This window comes from Phaethon lepturus, unplaced genomic scaffold, assembly GCF_000687285.1.
Source record: "Phaethon lepturus isolate BGI_N335 unplaced genomic scaffold, ASM68728v1 scaffold8833, whole genome shotgun sequence".
Lineage (NCBI taxonomy): Eukaryota > Metazoa > Chordata > Aves > Phaethontiformes > Phaethontidae > Phaethon > Phaethon lepturus.
Window position 1 is genome coordinate 7,309 of NW_010529660.1, and position 23,695 is coordinate 31,003.

The 23,695-nt window shown below is 39.0% G+C and overlaps 1 protein-coding gene and 1 non-coding gene across 2 annotated transcripts; one reads left to right on the top strand and one right to left on the bottom strand.

Moving 5' to 3' along the window:
- The first annotated feature begins 3,927 nt into the window (after positions 1-3,927).
- On the top strand, positions 3,928-4,009 carry TRNAS-UGA. The gene has a single exon. It is a non-coding gene; the product is annotated as a tRNA-Ser (tRNA).
- Positions 4,010-10,637: 6,628 nt separating this feature from the next.
- DNAJC12 (DnaJ (Hsp40) homolog, subfamily C, member 12) lies at positions 10,638-19,339 on the bottom strand. Its single transcript, XM_010284012.1, has 5 exons — positions 19,128-19,339; positions 15,892-15,970; positions 13,597-13,736; positions 12,532-12,733; positions 10,638-10,858 (listed from the first exon to the last, which is right to left on the bottom strand). Exons 1-5 carry the CDS (start codon positions 19,203-19,205, stop codon positions 10,764-10,766), a joined length of 594 nt encoding a protein of 197 aa, XP_010282314.1. The 5' UTR covers positions 19,206-19,339; the 3' UTR covers positions 10,638-10,763.
- Between the last annotated feature and the right edge of the window lie 4,356 nt (positions 19,340-23,695).

A 23,695-nucleotide genomic window follows, 5' to 3' on the forward strand; every position in this document is an offset into this window, starting at 1 on the left:
TTGTGGTGAAGTGCTAGCACTCTGCAAATAATACCATTCTTCCCTAATCCGTTTCTCATCACTGCTGATCTTCAAAGATTATAATATGAAAGTGCTTAAACCTGCTCCTTCTGCATGTGGTACCTGCAACACATCCTAACTGCTCTTTTACTTGCAGCTTGCACAAAGAACACTGGAGGTCACTCTAGCATTGCTCAAGTAATAACTTGCTCTAAGGAGGGACAAGAGACCAAGTTTTTCAAGATTAAATTCAATGTAGTTGGTTAAATGTAACACTTGGTGTGTTGTTTACATGTCAGCCAACTCTCATGATTTACTATGTTTTACTGAAATTGCACATTTAACTCAAGTCCTAGATTAATGCGAACACAAAATAAAGGCAACCCATTTAAAGAAAAAATAAGGTTTTTCTTAGTGCTGCTAGGAAATAAAGGCTCCTAAATTCAAAATACAAAAATTAGACATTACAAATTTTGAGACAAAAGGTACACTTAGTTTATTTCCAGGTTTCAGTAGCTCAGGATACTACATGTATGTTTTGGAGGCCTCTTTACAAGTCTGTGCTTATTGCAACCTGGAAAAAGCCTATGGGCCTGGAATGGTTAGGCTATAGGGTTTCACCTTCCAAGGAAGGTCTGATGGAGAACAACTGAACTCAAGTGTTTCCTCAGGCTCCAGATCCAAACCCTCAGACCTCAGTGGTCTTAGAAATGCATTGGCTATTCCTACATAGCTGTCAGCCACCCAAGGGCTTCCTGGTGGGCAATTTGTAAGCACTCTGTGTGTCTCTGTGTCACAGCACAAAACTGCGCTCAAGTATACAGTGCTCCAGAGGACACAGTCTTGCCATTCGTGAGCCCAGATCAGTGACCTTGTTTTTGGCATCAAATAAGTTTGGTTTAAAGAAGCAGCTTGGATTTGCTAATAGGTAGTGGGGGCATTTCCATTGAATCCAAAGCCTGAGTATAGTCTGAGCTCTGTATTCAGTTAATGTCTATAACCACCCCTCTCTTTCTTCCAAGTTAAGTAAGTTCTCTTGTTACTGAGACCACACTGTAATTTATTTTTGCTGTGTCTTGTTTCGGTTTTCTGCATTTTGCATGGCTTCAGAATATAGTTGTCTTTCCAGCATAATTTTCAGTAGATGTAAAACACATGTCTTGGCAAGGGGATCAAATACAAACTCCAAAACATGGTTCCATAATTAAGTATTGATGCCAATTAACTTCGTTCCTGAGACACAGGAATTGTGCTATTATAGTTTGGGGCAGCTACTAGATCAGAGGTCAAATAGCATGAGACCTCCAGTGATGTGAATACTTGCATAGTACAGACATTAATGATAGCAATCACATTGATTTCACTTGCTATCAAACCCACATAAAATAGCAACAAATGTACAGATTCCTCATTTTCTCTTGAACATTTTTCTTATGCAGCCCAAAACCTCCCTGTACATAAGTAACAATTCCCCTATTTTCTCAGCTTACAGAATAATTATCCTAATAAAAAAAGCCATAAAAAAACCTTAACTAAAGAATTGTATTTAACATTTCAGTCAGGAAAAGCGAGTATTTAAAAAAAGACGGCCTTCCTTCAATTAAGTACAGGAAAATGTTGTCTAGAGTTCTCAGAAACCACTGTACTAAGTACTAATTAGTACTAAAAGTACTACTTCAGTAGAATTAAATACAAGAATTGTTTCTGTAGTCTAAAAATAAGACCATTTTGATTTAGACTTTAAGAACATTTTAATGTATGACTCCCAGTAATATAATAGGTTTTCTTTTGTACATTTCTTCAACAAGAATAACAGAACAATGGGTCTAAAAAAGCAGGGAAGGCGTATTTTATATTTCTTATAGCTAAGGGGAATTTTTCCCTCTTACCACCTGTCCTTAGTAAGTGAGCAAAATTCAAACTATAGAGCACTGTAAGTTTTCTGTTAATGTTTTCTGGGTAAAATAACTTTGTGCAAATAACATAAAAGACTCAGGGTGTAGCATGCCATTTATTGCATGGATCTTTAGGTCATTAAACAGCCTTAAGTAGCAAAAGTCCTTCATTCATGACCAGAACATATGTCTAGGTTGCTGCCCTTTTACTCATCCTGGAAATGTCATCTATTCAGAAGGTGAATATTTTGTGTAACCATCCAGGATTTAGAAATATCCAAGAGTTTGCTCAAAGCTTCAAATTGCGTGATGAATGACTGGAAATCAGTCCTATCCATCCTGCATGTGCTGTGAGGAAAATACATCTAAGGAGCATATGAAAACCGGTATATACCACATATGCATAAATATCTGTCCAGAGCGGGGGGAACACACCAACAGCTGTGGTTCAGTCCCTTCAGGAACAGTTAGAACAAATACCCTTACTTGAAGGTGTATTACCAAATCTCAACTTTCGTGTGTTGTTCTAATTTGGTTTCCTTTGGCTTTGAATAGCAAAAATGTTCTTTCATTTCGTAAGATCTTCCTAAAACAAATTACTTGTATGGATTTCAAGTACTCTATTTTCTGTAAAGAAAACAAATCCGCAGGAATCCATTAGTGGAGAAGTAAACAGCACTGCTCCTTGTCCTCAAATCAACTTAAAGAAAGAAAGAAAAAAAAAAGCTTTGTACTAAAAGTCCCAACAAGTCTGTTCTGGCATTTACACCTGAGAAGTACTTGTTTTTCCACCAGCAAACATGATCTTTGATTGTCTCCACTTCTATGTCTGTTCCTTAAGAAGTTCCCCGTGACTCTAATGGGGTATACTGAAGGCACTACTTTTCCTGACCCTGCTCTTCACACATTTGCAATTTACATAATTGTAAAAAGTTGATATAATCATGTTTTTTGTCTTCATGTATATGAAGCCAGGTACGCTATGGGAGAAGGACAGCATCTACTCAGGCATAATGCAGCTTATGAGAGCCTTGCCCAAACATACAAAACTACACGGACATTAGCAAAATGGTCCAAATCACTTTGGGTATAAACACATTAAACAACCAACAATTTAAACAAAGATTATGATGCTAAGCTACTGAGCTGGACAGGGGATACAGAGTAGGATAATAAGGACCATTTTATATGTTAATATTTTTAAATGCTCCTCGTTATCTAAAACACAGCAAACAGCACAAGCATAAACTCTAAGTTAAGTTTGATCATTGTATTTTTTTTAATATCCAGAATAACACAAAAAGACATACAGGAAAGAAGAAATATACAGATGTCAACAATGGCATTGAACCCTATGCAGTTAAAGTGCAAGAAGAATATTCACTAACGTGTAGTATCAAATAACCCCACTGTAAAAATTAATGCAGTGCCTAATAGTTACTGTATTTTGCAATAGCCACTGGCAGCACCTCCACTCGTGCACTCAGGTTGTGCATGCAAACACTCCAGGCACGTTTAATTTATGGGAATAGATGTTTCAGGTTGAATAACCCAGCAGCATATATATTTGCGTTTATTTTTCCTGAGCTAAATAGCTGCATGGGAAACCTGTTCCAATTATTACCTACATTAGAAAGTGTAGTGACATGCACCGCTGTCTTCTCGACAGCGACAACGGATGCGGAGAGCCGCGAAAAGCCGCTGTATGAAAGGTGGCGCTGATTTCACCTGCCTAAAGCCTCGCGCTACTCGGCGCCTGTGCACTGACTCGAGCTACCGAGCAAAACCGAGTTCTTTTAACTGGGGAGAAAAGAAAAAAAGGGAATTTTAAAAAGCTGATAGCGGTAACTAACACGTCTGCTCGCCCGCGTTCGGCGAGACGGCCATTACAGGCACCACTGCGCGGTTCCAGGGCAGTTGTGCGGCGCTGAGACGCGACGGCGCCCATTGGCTCTTCGCATGGTAGGGGGCGGGAACTTCCGCCGCCGGAACGCTCGAGAAGGCGTTCAGCTCTAGCACGTTATTACCAGCAGCAGCGATGGCCGAGTGGTTAAGGCGTTGGACTTGAAATCCAATGGGGTCTCCCCGCGCAGGTTCGAACCCTGCTCGCTGCGGCCCGGTGGGGGTTACTTTTTTTTCCCCTCCCCCTGTCCTTTTATATTGTGGAGGTTTTACTCCTCATGTCTTCTCTTATTATTAGCGTGCCCCTACAGCGACAAGAGGGATTATCTAGTATTTATCCTATTGCAACTTGTTAGGCCTTGCCTACACACTCTTCCCCTGCTGCTGTCTAGAAATAAAAGTAGTACCCAGGGCATTGCATCTAAAATACTTGTGATTGATAAACAGCACTTGGTGTAAGTGGGAGAAGGGCACATTGGGATCCGTGTTCTTTCCACAGCTCACCTTCTAGGTCCTGTGTAGATGGGACAGGACTGTCCAAGTGCAGATCTCCCGATTAATCCAGTGCATTACACACAGTGTCCCAATTTGTCCAAAGGGCTATTGTCCTGCCCCAAGTCCTGCAGCTGACACAAAATAAATAAAACGTTGTCAGTAGCAGGCTACTCTATACTGAATGCATTTGCTCCGTCAAACCTTCCCTTTCATGAAGGAAGCCGGTCTGATTACTCCTAGACCTCCAGTGAGATGGTCCTAGATCATCTTTTCCTGTCTTTTATGGCTTTCTGCACAGGCATGAAGTGCACACACACAATATCTGGCAATCAGGGGAAAAAAAACCCATAGATGTTATTATGCAACTAATAACCATGAAAAAACAAGTTTTAAAAAGTATAATTTCTTTTCCACATATAAGGCTTGATTTTGTTTAATCAGTCAGGAATTTAAACTCTTTTTTGTTCTTTTAGAACTTGAAGATCCCACCCACCCCTGTAATCTGGAACAGATGAGAGAAACTCTATTTTGTGTAATGCAGTTTTGGGTAGCATTCCAAATTAATAAAAAGCCAGTATTAAAAGAGTCAAAGCACTAAACACCGTGGGCAAGCTTTGCACTAAATCCTTCTTTTCTACTGCGTCACTGAAGGAGTTGCCAGTTTTTTTAGTGACCACTTCAAGTGTCTTATTTCCAAAAGACATGTTTCATTGCTTTAATAAATCTGAAGACAAAGCACCAATCCAATAAAAATTTATTAGGAAGTTTGCAACTTCAAGATGTCCTTTTCACTGGGACCTTGCTGGGCATGTAAATGTCAAATGACCAACACCAAAAGATGTGCTTATTTTAAGTTTGATATTGGAAAATGAGAGGCCAGTCTGTCAGAAAAGCAACAAAAATCTCCTCTGTCTAGGGAAGTATTTGCATTTGGTGAACCATTTCTCCTTGAAATTTATTTTTCCTAAAATTTGCAGTTGAAAAAAAGAGCAGTAGCGAACATCCAAGTTATTTCCCACCCTCACCCTTCAAGCAAGATTTATGAAAATGTTCCCATTGAGGCACTAAAGGGGAAGAACCATGTGGTTTTAATTGCAGTTAGTTTTTTGTAATTTTTTTGTAATTACAGAAGAAAGTAATCAGCGACTGCCAAACGGCCTGCTAAAGCTATATATGCATCAGCAGCACTAGTGTTCTGTGTTCAGTGCTCTCCTCTTGAGTCCTATCATTTTTCATCTCCATTTTGTAGCAAAGAGTTAAAGTGCTGCTGTTCTGATCCGCTTCCCTTTTTTAAACCTCAGCTATAAGAGTGAGAAAGAGCAAGGCAGTAATCAATCTGGTGCTGGAGTCCAGACCCCAGAAGCTACATATGGGCTCAACATGGTACTGCTCCTTATCTCTGCCACTCGGCGCGATTTTCCTCCCCAAACCTGCCCACTGCACAATACCTCCAGGGATCGAGGTGCCTCCAGCCAGCTAAGCAAAGAGATGCTCAAGATGTTCAGGCTCCTTTTTATCATCAGCTATCCCCACTGAAGCAAGCAGCCTAGTCCTTGGGCGGTGGCAGGCCAAGGGCAGACGTAGGAATCCCGGGGAAGACACAGATCCTTTGAAAGTGAGGATTGCAAGTAGCAGAGCGAGCCAAAGGTGCACAGGCCCAACCAGCTGGAGCAGTCTCTTACTACTCTGGACCTTTCTGCTCATTCTCCTGCTTCCCCCGTCCCATCGATATCGTTCACACAAAGTTGGTGAAAAGGGGGAGCTGACAGTCCTCTACCCAGCATAAGTTTGGGGGGGGCTGCATGGAAATTAACTGCTACTAAAGGACCAGCTCTGACAATCCTGACAAAGTGAATGTAGTTTCCGTAAGGATTGATGCCTGAGAGTCAAACTGCATCTCTTTAAGAAAGCTGTCTGCCTTTGGTGCCAGGAGTCCTCCGATATTTTTGGAGAAGCAGTTTTGGCAAAGCGGTAAGCAAATAATTTTGTCCAAAGCACTGAGAACTGCATCGCACATCATGACTGGAAACCTTCCAAATATTGGCAGCAAATTTCATTTTCTAGAAGTAGCCCCTCTTCCTTACTGCTCCACCAAAAGAAGGGAACAAGAGCAAGCCACTGTGAAGATGGAATAGAGAAGAAAGAAAATTTTTCTCCAGCATCCATCAATTGTGACAGGTTATGATATCCATCGGAGACCTAAAACGTGTAAAAGTTCCCAGTCTGTATTGTGCACCATTGTAATGACTCAGACACAAGCATTTCAAAGCTGGGACGAACAGGGCACATGAAGAGTCTCATCTTCATTAACACGGGAGGGAGGAGAGACTCATATAGTGAAGGTGAAAGAACAAACATAGGCAGTGCCTACAATCAGGGGGCAGGCGTGGCAGCTCTTGTAGCAGCAGGATGAGCATGTACACTGGGCTGCAATAACAATACCCAGCATTAACTAACTGATAAATATCACCCCATCTAACAGTGACAGAGCCTGACAGCTTACCGAGTTGCTTTATCTTTTGCTGTGTAATTTCATCAGCTTTACAACAGCTTCATTGCTTACCTTCCCAACATTATTGTCTCTCGTTTCAGGATATGAAAGTGTAAGATAGCAACGTGCATGCTCAGGAAATTAAAGCTACCCAGTATCTGTTTTAATCATCAGGATACTTGCTTCTATTATAGAACACAGAAAATGCCTTTTTCTCTCCCGCCACCTTCAAACAGGAAAACAATCATCCAGGAAACAACCTTACATATCATTCCGCATTACTCCGCCTGAGATTTTAAGCCATACACTATCAGTATTCATCATCAAAACTTTAACTCTTACTTTGCCACTTGGGAAATGTTGGCAAAACAACTTGGCAGATACTGGCAAAACAAAGAGTTTGTGAAGAGCTAGAACATTCTCAGACTTATATATTCAGCATTTGCACAAGAACAGGCATGACAGCAGTAATTAAAGATATATTAATTTTATATAATTCAAGAGTTCCTGAGAGCTGTGCAGTTTCATTGTAAACAGCTGGCTAAATAGCTGCTTAATTTCTGATATTACAAAACTGGTTGATACAGCTTCACAGACATGGAAACACAGTATTAAACAACATGCCCTGTTCTCTGTGTTTCATTATCATCATCATCCACCTGCACCCCCATCTGCTATCTCATAACTTCCATCTGAAATCTCATCAGCCCTCACAAGTCCAGTAATGTCCAAGTTTAATCAGTAGTTTTGACTAGACTCCAGAGGATCTAGGCTCACTTCACAGGTCAGTTTATTTTCATACCAAGCTAAGCTAAATCAGTTAGAACTATAGCTAACAAAGCACTCAAGCATGGTAGTGCTCAATTGCTGTGTATTGGAAGCACGCACTGAGTCAGACCCCTCAGCCACCCCAGAAGGTTGAGGACCCTTTGTTACCTACCTAAACAACTCACAGGTAGTGCTAAAGAAGAAACTGGGACTTTACCACCCCTTGCAAGTAGCTGCCCTCTTGCCCAACTTAAGACTCCCAGACTTGAGTTCTAATATATAGTAGCTGGGTTTGTTGCTGTTGTGCCCCACACCCACAACTGTGCTCTTGCAGCTGTTTCCACTTTGCAAAGAGAATTAAGTTTTCTGTTGGCCACTGAAAAACCAGGAATACCTGACTGTTACCTGTTAATCACACCTTCGCCGAGGTTGAGAGATCCACCTTATGACCCCTGCTCCAAATAATATTTAAGCATTTTAAGTATGTTACGTGCTTACTAGTGCAGAGGCCAAGGCACCACAGTATTGTGGATAATGTCACGTGGGACAGTTGCTGGATCTTTTCATGCTACTAGCAAAAAAACTTCTAAAAATACTATATATTTTTTTAAAAAATATAAGCAGTTTATGTTTGGGGGTGTGGGCCCTAAATGATCTAACACTGAGTAATTTGTCAGGTGCTTATTCCTTTCCTACTCCCATGAGGGAGAACTGGGCTGCCCATTTATTCCAGTTAGCAGTTCTTACTGGCCAACAGGTCAGGTCCCACCGGTGCTGTCCCAGAAAGCAAAACAGGCTGCACTGCTTCCTCGTGCTTTCCAGTACCTCAGGGTGTGCTCTGCTAGGAACTGGTTAATTCAACTCTATTTAAAAAATACAGAAAATTAGACCATTTCAAGTTAAATATATGCATGAATAAAAAAAAGTCTGTATCAGTGTACTAGAGCACCAGTTAATAACCTGCTCCCCTCACTAAGGCAAATACAAGTACTGATCTCCAGTATGTTGCAAAATGCAAGTTTTGCCATCAGCTTTTGCTGGGCTAAGAGTCTTCCAGAAATCTGCAGTTATTCATCCAGAACAACTGTCTAAAGGTGCTTTGTCAAAACAAACCAGGTAATAATTGGTTAATAATGACATCAGTTTTAATGCCATGAAAAATGAGTTTGCTGTTCAAAGATCTATTGTATACTCACTTCTCAAGGGAAACCAGCTGTTAGGTACTAAATCATCTATCCAACTACCTCCTTTTACCTTTATGAGCAAGCTGAACAGAGAGAGGAGAATCTGAGCTGCCATCACCTTCAAAGCACTCCAGCTGGTTGCATTTCCATCTTTTTGTTGAAGAGAGAAAAATCGTACCCTATTACTTTGTATCCTTCGCATGAACTAGAGTTTCTTCTGTTACTACTGTTTGACATTACAGTCCTCCCTGTAAAGTGGATTGAAACTCTTTCGTGAGCAAATTACCTTTACACAAAGCAAAGCAGTATATGCACTAGAAGAAAATTTGTAATTACATTTAGCAGGTATTACAGAGAATTATTAATCTCATCTCTGTAATATTTTCAGCTGCAAAATACACATGTAGAATATAAAAAAGAGATTTTGGATAAGCAGGATGATGTGCTGTAAAAACAGCTATTGCTACTGATGCCATCAAGTCTAGGATGAATGTAGCTGTATCAGCAGGACAACAGTACTTTGAGCTTTCATAAACTGTTACAAACACAACCAGCATTAACGCTGGTATCAGCCCCTGTAAATAAAACTGGCACCAGAATAAATATACTAAGGAGGTTAATGAGATACACATATTATCAGGGTTCCACTGGCAGGCACTTGTGTTACAAGTTATAGTAAATAGGCTATAAACAGGAGAAGCAGCGTGGGTCGGTCAGCACATCTTACTCCTGCACGGTAGAGCCAAACGTGCCGCTCCAGGGAGAGACAGACATCGTAATATTGTTCCCATATTGGCAGAAGACTGCACTTTTCAGGTTAGACTTTCCATGGAGATGCCCAAGATTCATAACTGGACTCCCTTAAGCTTTTACCCACTGAGGGGACAAACAACAAGAAATTCCAAAGAAGTCTCTGTGGTGGGTAGAGGATTTCAACCAAAAAAATGAAAACAACCCCTTTTGGTATGCATGCAGTTTTATTCATTGCTGATTGAATTACTTGCCTGCACAAAAAATACAATGTCAATACCTGACATATTAGCCAGGTTTACAAAGAAGAAAGCAAATATAAAATAAATAAACACAATATAGAATTTGAAGAGTTGCCAAAAATACAAAAAACCTTTCATGTGAGATTTTGTACACATTAAGGCTGACTGGCCTGATTCTTCATTCCTCACCGTACAAAACCCTGATAAGACCCCATCTGCCAGGCCAGAGCAGGGAGGGAAATCACTGTTAAGCCACAGGACAATGCTGGCACACATACAAGGAGTATCAGTTGTCCACCAATAAATCTTAAGAAGAAGAAAGTTGCTAACTGGAGAAGTGAAGTTCTGGAACTGCCTTCCAAAATAAATAGCTGGTGCAAAAAGTGTACGTGTTAAGATAGAAAGCAAGTGATGAATTTTAAGAGTGCTTGATCTACCACAGTGACCTTCTTGGATAATAAGGTTCTTATTTCATGTATATCATAAGATCACAATTCTCCAACAAGTTAAGTTTGTAATAGCATTGTGCATGCGTGCATTATAAATCACTACCATAAGTACAAGGCAATGGAGAAGTGAACCGGAGTACATAGTTTAGAAGTAAGCACGGTTCCTTGTCATACAGCTTTCGGAAGATCATCTCTGAATAGGATGATAGGCTGGAGTCTAACATTGACTTCTGGTTCTACAGAAAGTATATTCTTTATAACATCACATTATTGAAAAAAAATATTATTCACTACGCAATATTTAGGAATACAAGAAACAATATATAAGGTACTAGATAACTTCATAAAATCATTTTATGTTAATAGTGAAAAGGGCTTTGCTTATTAAAATTTGCTTATTAAACAAAAAGACCTCCATCTGTAGTGCTCACAGCATGCGTGTTAACAAATCAGTATTAAAGACATTTATTCAAACAACATTCACATCACAATGAATGAATACAAAATACAAATAACTTATAACTGCTGACAAAAAAAAATACTGAATAGTTGAACAGATGATCTCATGCTCATGTATATTTTGCATTTTAGATCTCATAGTTTCTGAATTTCCTCAGAAGCTCTGATGGAGCATCCCCTGACCAGCGGAAACGCAAGTGCCAGTAATTTGCCTCCGAAAATCCTGAGAAAAAACAGAAAGGCAAGTCAGTTATTATAAACATGTAAAAAACTAACTTGTCTGAAATAATACTTGATAATCTTTCCCCCCAAAAAAAGTAAGTAAAAAATTGGCCACTTCCAGTGCTTTTGACTAGCAGGGACAACTTCTATATTCTTGGCACTGTTTGAACAAGAACTCAAGCAAACACTGAACTTGAAGATACAGGTCAGCTGGGAAGAGTCCAAAGGAGAACAGTAAGAACGATGGCAATCCAGAAAAGAGTATTTGCAGAGAAAAACTGAAAAAATTGCACTTGCTTAATCTAAAGAAGAAGAGATAGAGGGTAACATGATAAATCTCCAAGTACATGAAAGGCAGCAGTGTGGAGGGAAGGTATAGATGGCCCTTTCCAAATACAAGGGAGTAAAGGAGTTGGTCACACCCTGTGCTATGTTTTTATGATCTGTGGGCTGTTAATACTAAAATGTGATCTTCCTATATGAGGAAGCTGAAACCTATTACCAGACTTCATGTTAAAATCTCTTATTTAGGCTGAAATAGCTATGCGGAGTTGAAGTCCATAATTCTTACAGACCAGCAGACAGGAACTGAAAATATCCCGGTTTAAAAGTGGAAACCAATATAATAAATTTTCCTGGATGAAAGCAAAAGCTTTATCAACATCCTAACATCAAGTATGAATGCTGAAGTGCATACAGATCGTGTCAAATAAATGCTCTAATATCAACATTTATTAATATAAACATATGCCCACTGGATAAATTACGTAGGCATTTGATGGGTTTGATATTTTTCCCATTCAAATCTATGGAAATTAAATTAAAACTTAAAAAAATTATGAGAAAGAAAATGCTGGCAAACAAAGCTCACCATTATGAGACACAAGATGATGTTTTCTTTACTTTGAAATTTTACTGTTCTACAAAGGATACAGTGATGATTTAATTACCAAAAATAGTATAATGTTACAAAGGATAATTTTTAATACAAAATTTTCAGTTATGCCTCACAAACATTTGTTTGTAGAATTTTCTTATCTATTTTCTGCATTCCACAAATGTATGAGATTAAATTAGGTTTTGCTACCCTCACAGTTCAACTTAATTTCCTGTTTGATCAAGCTGCGAAGAAGTGACAGGACTTTGTTTAATAATAGTTCTCTGATAACATAAGCCCAAGATTTTGAAACTTCTGAAGGAACAGAGGGTGGCCGTTGTGGTAACTGAACTTTGATTCAGGCATAGTAACCTAAACAACAGACAGAAAATACTAGCTGGCCAGCTTTTTTATTTAACAGTTTTTAAAGTTTTGGGTTTTTTTTAAATCACTAAAAATAATTGCTTTTTTTTTTTCATTTTGATATAGCAGTAAAACTGAACTTTCCATTTTGATTTAAGAAGAATTATGTTGTTTTCCTTCTTCTCCAGTTCTTGGTTTTACCAGCAAACAAGCAAGCAAACATGAGGTAGGGAGGAAGAACAGTCTGAAAGCTTCAAAAGTGAATAAATAATAAACAACATAAAACCCAAAACAAACCTCCAACACAAAACCACATTAAAAAAAGCTACCAGTTAAACATATTATTCTGGAGAAGAATTTCTCATGGCTAAAAGCCTCAATTTTGGGCCAATCCCTGGATACTGCAATTTTCTGTAACTGCTGGTTTCACTTACTCGGGGAGTCTGGATTCTTTGAAGACTGTGGTTTCACGTCAGGAATTGCAACATCTTCTTGCTCCCTGTTCCCATCTGACAATCCGTCTTCATTATTCTCAGTCTGTTGGGTCCAAATCTCATTGGTTATGTTGTTGCTATTATTCAAGTCTGGACCTTCCAGCATTTGGTCCTTCTTACTTTGGACAGCCCAGTGCATTGACTAAAGAAATGCAAAAATAACAAATAAAGAACTAATTCCTATGCTTTAAAAGCTTTTTCATTAACTTCCCTTTTCTTTCTTATATTGTTGTAATAAATGGTTAAACAGAAGTATTGGGGAGAAGCTTGCAGGTCAACAGGATAGGGGAAAGCATGGTTACATATTGCAAATAGCATTTGAGAGGATAGTTTATGTCAGGTGAGGATGAAGAACAAAATGTACAAGTGCATCAAATAATCTCTAGGGGTTCTTTGTCCAGTTTCTTCTGTCATGACTTCAGACGCCTTTTAAAGAGAGATTGAGTGACTTAGGAAATGTCCATTTTCAAAGCTGGCTTTGACTTCAAGGTACCCCTTGAAAGCAAGACGATTCGGAAAGATTTATTGTTAAAAGTCTGTGGAACGACTTCTGTTTGGAACTGAACTAAGCTTGATGGGATATTTCTAGCAAACATTTAATCTGATAAGCAATATACCACAAGAAGAATATATTATACAAGGTCCTAACTTTGAAAATAAATAAATAAAAGGTTCTTACAAATAGCAAAGTGTGCTGAAGCATTTAAAAACAGCCCTTAAATTACTTAAACTTCATATAATATACATAAAAGCAGCAACTTGATAAATTCACTCTAAAACTGCTAGCCTAAAACTGTTCTGTGAATGGGCTTCTATAGCCCTCCAATTTTTCCCGAATTTCCTTAACATCCTTAGTGCAGGAATCACTCTGCACTATTCCCATCCCCAAAACCCACCACTGCAGCAGAAAGGTTGTAACTCATCCCCTCACTCACTGCAACCATTTTCTCTGGACCAGCTCTACCTCCCCCTCCTCCTGAAGGACCAAACTTAGACAACACCAACCACTTTCACAGAATTGCTCAGGGCCTCCCATTGCTGGAACGGAACGGTAATTTTGCTTCGTCGCCAGTAATCATAACGCGCTCGACTCTCCTCATTAGTAAGAATCTCCTTAGCTTGCTGCAGCTTCTGGAAGTTCTCCACTAGAACACAAACCAAAAAGATACTAAAGCCAATATTTGTTTTCAGAGACATTAATTCAGATGTGAAAGGGGAGCTGCCAACAATGGCTTAGAGCAAAAAGACTAGAGGAGACAGGATAGAGACATTAATTCAGTTGTGAAAGGGGAGCTGCCAACAACGGCTTAGAGCAAAAAGACTAGAGGAGACAGGAGAACTAAGTGACAAAGGTACGTTGTTGTTCTGCTTATAGCTTTGCACAGTTTTGGCTGGCTTTAGGATCATAGCACCTTTGGTGGACAACTAATACCTTTTTCACATGAGGACTAAAATGCTCATTTGTCTACCGTCTTCAAAATCGCCTAAATTTAAGTTCAGAGAAACTTAGAGTACAGCAAGAAAAAGGCACAAGTCGCCCCCTGCAGACAACCCTAAAAAGGGAAACGAAACTGGAGTAATAATGCTCGGAAGGAACACACGTATCACGTATCCAGCACGTAACTTGTGCATTTTATTAGGTGTGTTTTCTACATAGGCTAAAATGTTACCTTGAATACCAGACTGCATGAATGAGAGCTCTTTTTTTTCCCCTGCAGGGTAATTTATCATTAAATGGTTACTAAGGATGCAGCTGCATGTTACTGTTTGTGGAAGGGTTATAAAGATTTAGATTTTATCTATGAGTCACCTATGTTGCAGTGATCTAGTATTATTATTATTCATTTATTCCAGTTTACAAATTAGAGATATTTCTTTTGAAATACAGTAAGGCCAAACAGTCATCAAAGTTGATAACTATAAATCAAACAACAGACAAGAGGTTGAGGGGGCAGTTCTATTAGGTTTCCTTTTTCTAATGTTACTGGTTTTCAACAAATAAAATGTCTACTTTAATTACTCTTTATTGGAGCTTTAAGCTAATGAAATAAAAATGTAAAGTAACCCTTCACTGGTACTGTAAAAAGGTATTTAAAGTAAATACAGAATACAGCATCTTCAGGTAAATGGAGCATAAAATATTTCTTCTTGACAAGCAAAGCTGCTCCAACATTTGGCACTTGGCCTCCCTTTTTGAGTTACTTAGCTTCAATTAACTGAGGGGACGGGGACGGGACTGACACACGGACAGGAGCCAGGGCGTGGTACAGACAGAACAGGACCATGCCCTGGAATAGTCTCTTGTTTCCCCACTGCAATAGCCAGGATTTTCTGCTGACAAAATTGACTCCATTGGTTTCATTGGTACTTGTGCTATCATTTAGAATAAATTAAGTATTAGTGATCAGATTATTGTTAATAAGTGGTAGAGTGTCTCTCAAACCCCAAATCTCAGGGCATTCCTTGTCAGGGAATGTCAAAGTGAAAAATCCCACCCATTTCACCTTTTAACTCTCCCCTTGTCAACTCTGTGATTCTAGGCTAGGAAGGCACATCGATAGAGAAAGCATATTTAATTATTCAACAATAAATTTCTGGTGGGGTCCATAATTATGATCAGAACAACCTTTATTATAAGAATATAAACTATTCAGACATCGGTGAGCACTGATTAGAGCTATCTTGTGATTATGAATGGGTAAGATTGTCTCCAGATAACTCAGGTGCTGCTTAGCCGTCACAGGTATGATGAACTGCACGCTTTCATAAACACAAATGTTACCTGCTGTTCTGCAAACAGATGGCTATTCTTGTGGTGCTGGCTTCTCTTTATTTCCAGTCATTAAATTACATTAAAATAAACTAAAGTACATTTAATGTGTTCCTGATGGACTTGTTCATGGAAGCAAATTAACTATTGATGCAAGTATGGCACTTGAATGCCACTGAGCATGGAAGCAGGCCAACTTCATCGGTCTAGAAAGGGTTACACTCCATAAATAATTTCTAGATTAAAAGATGTTCTACCATAGAAAGAAAAACAATTGAAAGTCCTAGGAAAAAAAAAAAATCCAAAAAGTGACTTCCTGCTCTATCACCTAGGAGTGTGCAAGTGTTAGAAAAGAATATTAAGAATATTAAAGCTTGCTATTTAAAGACAATATGCTTCAATATACATGGCAATTAAAATATACTTGGGAAAAAGAATATTTAGTAAAGTTTTAAGGCTGAATTTAGTATCTTAGCCATTTTACTATAAGAAAAAAAATAGATTGGTTTTAAGCAGGGAAAAATACATACCTGCTTTGGGGTTTCCAGGATGTTTGTCAGGGTGACATTCAAGGGCTTTAATCTTAAATTCTGCAAGAATTTGTTCCACCTAAACAGAATGTCAAGACTTAAAGTGAGTAAATACATATACGCAGAAAAGATTTTCTAATTTGCTTTTTGAAAGGTCTTGGGAGGAGCAACAAAGAATGCTGAAAGATTTTTTCCTACTCACTTTAACAAGCTTTAGTACAAGCGAAATAGGTAACAACAACCATCTGGCAGCGACACTGCTTATTTAATTTCATTTTCCAAGCACTCATCCTTATTCTTGTTTTTGTGAAGCTCAGTCATCCAATATGGCAAGTTGGCTTTAAGAAAAATTTGTAAAGATCATGTGTGCAAAACCCTTTCCTCACATTTGACCACGTAGGCAAAATGCATCCCTTCAGTCGCTCTTCACTTTGTTTCATCAACTCTAACTTTTAACCAAGTCTCACTGCAGGAAGCAAAGACCTTCTGTATTGCTGAAGATGAGTTTGTAGGACTGGATGGCTTTCTCTATATCCTCTTCGTAGGAAATTTAGCCAGTACCACATGACTTCTCCATCTTGGATACCCCAAAGCTAGATAACTAGCAGTTCCCATTCTTCCTGACAAGTTAATTTTCTGTGCAAAAAGGTTGGCTTGGAATAGAATAAATTTATAATCAGTATTAGAGTATTAGTAAGTATTAGTTTATTAGTTAATTACAAGTTTCCACACAGTTTACAGTACCATAAAGTATTACAACCACTGGAAAAACAAAGACATACTAACAATTAATGAAATACAGGAAACCGCTGCAGTGGGCGTCAGCTTAGTTTTTCAAATTTTCTGATTCTTATCTTCTTATTTCTTATCTTGCTTCTTATTATAATTCAGAAGCCAAAACTTCTGTATGTCATTCCAGTACAGCTTAAGCTTTCACAACAATTTGCCCTAAGATATCAATTAACTACTATTCTTTCCCATGCTAGAAAGGCTGTTTATATAAATTCCTCATCCTTCAAACCCTGATATCTATATACAATTGAAATTATTTATTTCAAAATTAAGACTCATAACATTTTTTCTTTAGAATAAAATTACAGTTCACTCAATTAGCTGGCCAGATTTTGTTGTCATATGCTGGGAAAAATGTGCTCTACAGTGGTATTTTAAGAATTCTACACTTGTTGCTCTTCTCTGGTAACTTCTGAAAAAGTTACCAACTTCTTCCAGAGGGACAGATATAAGGTGGCATATTGCCAGTCAGTAAGACGCTGAAAAATATATACACTGTACAGAGACCTTGCTGAAACTGGTTACTATATAGCTAGCTACCGTCTCTAAAACTTTGTTATATAAGGGGAACTTCAAAGTTAAAATATGTGCAGTAGCAGAATAGTAGCATGGAAGTCTTCAGTTTTAAAAAAATTAGTAGAAATAAAAATTTATACAAAATATATGAAATTTATATAAAGTATTCAGTGAGATGTTTTACCAAGACAGGTATCCAATACCCACTGTATATCATATTGTATATGAATAACACTGTTCTTGGAAGAAGTATGTAGATTAAATCTCCTCCTTTCTTCTCAAGTCTGAAAACAAACTAGGTGTCCATTAGCTCAATTCTACAAGAAGCCAAGAATCAACCTGGGTGTTTACTTGAATACAAGGAAAAATCTGTAGAAATTGAGACTATTTCTGCTTAATTTTAACCAGGTCACATCAAGACCAGAATATTCAGCAGCTTAGATGAAAGTACTGCAGCTGGGAATGTGCTGTATATGCCTACAGAAGCTTGGGCTGCTACAAATACTTCACTCCATATACAAAGTAATGAGATTGCAAAACACCTGTAATGCTTCAAATTTCTGTTAAACGTTAGAAGTAGTGTGCACTATCCTGAGGGAAGGCAATCATGGTACTCCATCAACTTGTGATCTCAGTTCCTACTCCCATGTCAAAAATAATCTAGTAACATCTGCTGCTTCTCTCAACAAATAATACTTGACAGATTATTATTCAGGACCCATTAGCATTTATTCCATCTCTTTAATTTCATTTTCATTCTCAGTTTGAGAAATCATTATCATATGTGCTTGAACTATTCATTAACTGCTAAGCTCTTAAGGGTTTAATTTTCTTAATTAGTGTGAGGTAGAAAATGAGACATAGCATCTGCGAAGCAAGCCTGCCCAGAAGCTTTAACACCGCCCTCTGCTGGGATGACTTTTAGGAGTTATCTCAGGAAAAGCCTTACATTGCCGTCTGTAAAAGATCGAAGGTGTAATACTAGTATGCTTTCAGTGACAGAAGAGACAGAGGTATTTTCCCAGCATTTGGCCACTAGGACAAATGAGAGCATCTGATTAAATTTACTAAGCCTTTATCCACACTGAATAATTCATCCTTCATTACAGCAGAGTAATCAAAACTCCTTTTCCAAAATCGAAACACAATTCCAGTTAATATAACAACTAGACTAAAAAATATTAGCATACCACTAAATCAGACTATCCAAAAACTGTTATATGGACACCTTCAGGAAGAAGAACTAGCTATGTTTTAGCTACAAATGGTTCAACAATTGCTTAGCTAGATCTCATCATAAAGTCTCTACCTGCTACCAAAACAAATTAGTAAAACTAGTATTTGAATGTCATTAAAGTTAGCATTTAAAATCATTAATATGATGAATGAAAAAGGGATATTATTTTTGTTCTTCCTCCCAACCAATGAATACAGTCTTCAGAAAAATTTAAAAAAGGTATAAAACCTGAGAAACTCAATAGCATTATCAGTGACCTACAGCTATTGAGCATTCATTGTATTAGTTGCATATAAACAGCTTTCTTCACCTTTTACATCCCAAAATATATTCCAAAATATTATTTGGATGTTGTCAAATTTATGCAGTTGGTTCATGATTCATAACCATATCACACATTGAACCAAACTAATGAATAAACCATTATTTCAGCTGTATCTATCACACAATCGTGTTTTATGAGACACTTTTAATATAAGCTTTATTCGAGGATCTTAACGTCAGTATACAGATCAGAAAAGTGAGCTTTACAAAGGGAGATCCTAGAAGATAAAAGTGACAAGAAAGAAGGTTCACAACGCATTTCAAACAGCCCTGCCTATAGAGATAAACAACTTCAAATCCCCCCTGCAGAGAGCCAAGAACATTCAAAATGTTATTAACCTGGAGGGGAGGTGGGGAAGGCTCTTACCGTAGATAGTTCATCGCATCCTAGCAAGTTGTAGTAATCTTCCCAGTCATCTGGTCTGCAGTTCAGAATTGCATCCATCTGGACTAGTCCAGTGGGCTTTTCCAAGCCGAGGCACAGAGGGTATAAAATATTATATCAATACAAAGCTCACACAAGGGTTTAAAAGTAGCCCAGGGAAGCGGGCAGTTTGCACTCAGGTCTACAGCTCTCTCCAGCGCTTTTTAATACTGGCAGCTGACACACATGAATTTTCTTGGATTCTCTGCCTGCCATTGGTCCCTGCTGGATGCCAATCCGGTTGCACAAACATGCTAACGGCAGTGCTCCCTGGGATTTGTAGTTGCCAAAGTCATTTCAACATTAAACTGTGGGTCTCATCCAAACTGAAGAGCGTTCTGGCTACTAACTGAAATCTAGCTGTATTTGAGATTTAGATCAAGCCATCATGTGTATAGCCACTTAGGACTGGGCACATACTTAAAGGCTTTCCTGCACCTGAGCCTGCATATACTAAAATATATTTTCTGCTTAATTTTTAATTGGAACTTTTGCCAGAGCCTTTGACAAGGGGATTATATGGGTAATTATAGAAAAGACTAAGGATTACTTGCAAAATAACAATTACCAGGCTGCAAGCTTTTGAGAGTGAAGTACCGACCTTGCCAAAGCCGGTCAGAGTTCTGTCAGTCACTTCAAGTGAAAGCAGTGGAAGGCTACCTAGGGTACATACATCTTACTCTTCAGAAACAAGCAGCTCTTGAACATAGTTGCACATCTGAAAAAATTAAAGACTATGAAAAGACAACATGAAATACTCACTGTCTACTATCAAATTAAATAGAGACTCTCTGTCACGCTAAATTACTTTCAGATTGCGTCTTGAAGTTCTGTATTATGTGCAAAACACATTCCTTGTAAAACTCATTTTACATTGAAGTGAAATACCTTTAATCTTGAAGGGTGATTAATGATCAAGGCCTCAGTCCAACAAAGATGACAGACGATGTTTAACTGTAGTGTCTCCTATGATCTATTGATTTAAAAAGATTACTTCTGAGGTATAATACTAACCACTTGCTGAAGTCTTTCCTCTGGAACCAAAAGAGCTCTAGAGCTTTGTAATCCAGGATGTTCCATGTCATTAAATATCACTGATTCTTTAAAGTAACACTTACAAATAGATGCCATGAATAGTTACACAATTTTAGGTGCAGTGACCTAATAAGAGAGTCCACGCAGATGCACAGGGTGTGACCAAGGCTAGAACAGGTGTGTGTTAATCAGTGAAAGACCTAGTGGCCATTCAGACTGTTTATAAAATACTGAATATAATTCCTGCTTTTGCAAGTGCTCTGTTTCATTATCTATATTATTAATCTTCTGACATTATATACATATAATATTAGTCTTCCACTGCTTTCTCTTCAAGGTTGTATTGTCTGAAATTCCCTATTTCTACTGTATGTTCAGGTAACCTATGAAGATTATAAAATATATAAAGTACATTAAAAGAAGAAGCAATAATATTAAACAGCACAGCACAAGCCTCAGTGAAAACATTTAAAGCTGTTAGAAAACATCACCACTGTATTACTCTGAGTAAATAAAATAGATACACTTTTTCAACAAAGTGGAAGGATTACCAATTACAAATCTCCCCCTCTACCCCATTCATAAGAATAATAAACCAGGAAAGTATAGGAAAGAAAAGAAAGCCTTTTAGCAAGAGACCATGTAAATATTTAAATAGATTGTACTTTGGGGGAGGATAAAAAACAAACAGCTGTCCCTCCTCCCAACAGCACTCCTGACATACTGTTCCTGTCCAAGTATTTCTTGCATATTTGCGTAAGGTGAAAGGGAAGGTTCTTTAACCCTTTTTCCCTCCAGCTTTCAGTGGCTATTTCTGTGCTGCAAGGTGAACTGCAGGTCCAAGAGCTGGATTCAGACGACAAAACCCTGAGATTTGCAAGCTGCTTGTTCACAGGGAATTTGCTCACTGAAGCTTTGGTCCCATCTATACTATAAACAAGGGCTTTGATCCAAACAGCAGCAGCTAGCACACTTGTGTGTCCCCCCACCTCCCTGAGATTTCCAGTGCTTGGGGCACAAAGGGTCCCATAGCACAGTCTGAAGGTTTGCTTGTGGAGGACACAAAATACTGATACTTAATCAGTCTTTTACTGCTCCTACTGACTTCAGTGCGACAACTCACTGAGCAAAGCGTCATCAAAAAAAGGAGAATAAGACAGCCTGTATATAATACATAGGAGAAAAACATAAAGATTGCCTCCAGGACATAAAGTTTATTTGAAAGAGAATCACAGCGCAGGAGATGGCACAGCTTATGTGTCTACACGTGTTTTGGTTAGTGTTGCTGAGAATGTACAGAGAGTACCAAAGTGAGGAAATCTCGTATTTGTTCTCTGTACCCAACCACGAACAAAACGTTTCCATTCATTCCTAACACATTATCAACAATTTTGCTTGTTCAGAGCCCAGAGTGAAACTAAACTCTGGTTCAGTATAACAGGAGGTTTACTATCAACTTGTAGAAGTCATAAATGGCCCTTTAAATAAAAACAGCAAGATCTGGAAATCTCTATTTGAATTTATTCCCATAAAATACATCAGTTCTTCCAGTACCAGTTCTTCTCAACTGACTTTAGTTGCTTTGCTTCCTGAGGGCAGAGTACACATTTTCCAGAGGTTCAAGGCACCATATAACTAAAATGAGTTTTGCATTTCACACTTGTCCCCCCACATGCTCAGAGTTGCAGAAATAGAAGAGGACCTGAGCACTACCAAACTGACTTCTCAATTTAGGGGTAACTACTGCAACAACATCACTAACATGTATAAATGCTCGCAATATTAAGAGTCAGCTTTAGGATCCTTGAATCATTTCCTCACCATTACCTTTGCAAAAAGCTTTAGATCATACTGTATCACACATTTTCTTCCTTAGAACGCAGTCTTCACAGAAATAAGCACCAAAACAACATTAAAGTCGCATCTGTCCTTTATATGCTGACAAAAGCATCTTGCACGTGCTACTTAAGAAATCTGATTCTTGCTTCACCTTCAATAAGGAAAATAATGCTTGCATACAAATTTCTGCAGAATAATATTCTGATTCACATCTGATTACTTCATAGCTTGTTTTTGAGAAATAGGTAGTGTGAGAAATGGTATGTATATATTTTCTGGGGTTTTTAATACCTAAAAGAACCAGGGGGGAAAAAAAAATCCATCCCTCCTACAAATACATATACCACCTATAAAGTCAGTTATCTGTAAAATAATAACTTTTGAAGCCAAAAACCACCTATCAACAATTTTAACCCGAAGTTTTTTAAAAGCTGTTGTTACCAAGGCGTGCAAGGGAGAAATTCTACCTGTCTAATCTTGGTCTTGCCACTAAACTTAGGGATTTAGTGTATTAAATTCACTAAAACTACTCTGCAAATAGTTTTTTATATTAAGCAGTAACATTAAAAATATTTAAATTTATATTAATGAAGTTTAGATCAAAATTCTACATTGGTAAAAGTCCTGGGAAAGTGGCCAAGTTCTGTCCAGACAAGACTTCCAGGTAGAAAGAGACAGTACATCTGAGAAGGGCCATGCGAGATACCTCCATGTGTACTATACTGCGGTGGTCCACGATTCAGCATCGAGGTCAACCACTAAGGATTGTCTCTTCACCGGAAAACCACAAGTCCCCACAGCTACAAGCTGTGCACATCCAACCAGGGAACGCCGATGTGAAAAAGTGCTTTTGTGAACGTCATTAGAGCAAATCCCAGCTCTTGCAATTTACTATCGGGTCTCGCGTACACTACGCAGGCTCCATTCCTAAAACAGCCGTTGTTCTGACGGGTGCTGAACCCCTGCACAAAAAAACTTCCTGTAGCTCAGGAGCTCAAGTACCATGGTGATACGCATCCCTAACAAAAGCTCAACCTGCAGGTGCAAAACCTTTCCCAGGCACTGGGCAGGCATGCCAGCATCCCCAGCAGAAGCTGTAATCCTGTAAATATTTCTCTTCTTACGCTCAGCTCTGTTCTGTGTTTACAGAAAACCAAGAGCCGCTACGAACCCCTCGGTGACGCTACCTGACTGGCAAACACGCTCACAGGCAGACTCGTACACAAGTTTCCCTGGCGGGTTTCACCCCATCGGGTGCTGTGCAGCTACGTCGCACCCAAAAAAGCATGTTTGCTACATGAAGCCCGTGCTGGGCAACACCATTTGTTCCTCGGCAAGATGCATTCTCTCTCTGGTATTCTGAATGCCATCACGAAGAGGCTCGAGGATTTCTCAAACGGCCTGTGATGAGAGGAGACCCACGAAGTCACACCTTGCCAGGAAGGTCCCGGCAGAGGAACGCACTGCGGGGTGAGCCTCGGGGAGGGAGACGCAGGGGAGGCCGGACAAGCTCCACAGCGACGGGGCTTTCCCTTCCCGCCGCGGGCCGTCGCCCCTCCTGGGAGCACCGCAGCGCCGTGAGGAAAAGGCCGCGGCGCTGCGCGGGGACAGCCGGCCCGGCCCATAATGCTCCCCGC

Coding starts and splice junctions, on each gene's coding strand:
- DNAJC12 (XM_010284012.1), bottom strand. CDS start 19,205: ATGGATGCAATTCTGAACTGCAGACCAGATGACTGGGAAGATTACTAC. Junction 12,734..13,596: donor TGAGCAATTCTGTGAAAGTG/GTTGGTGTTGTC, acceptor GCATTTCTTTAG/TCAATGCACTGGGCTGTCCA. Junction 10,859..12,531: donor AAAGAATCCAGACTCCCCGA/GTAAGTGAAACC, acceptor GTTTTTTCTCAG/GATTTTCGGAGGCAAATTAC.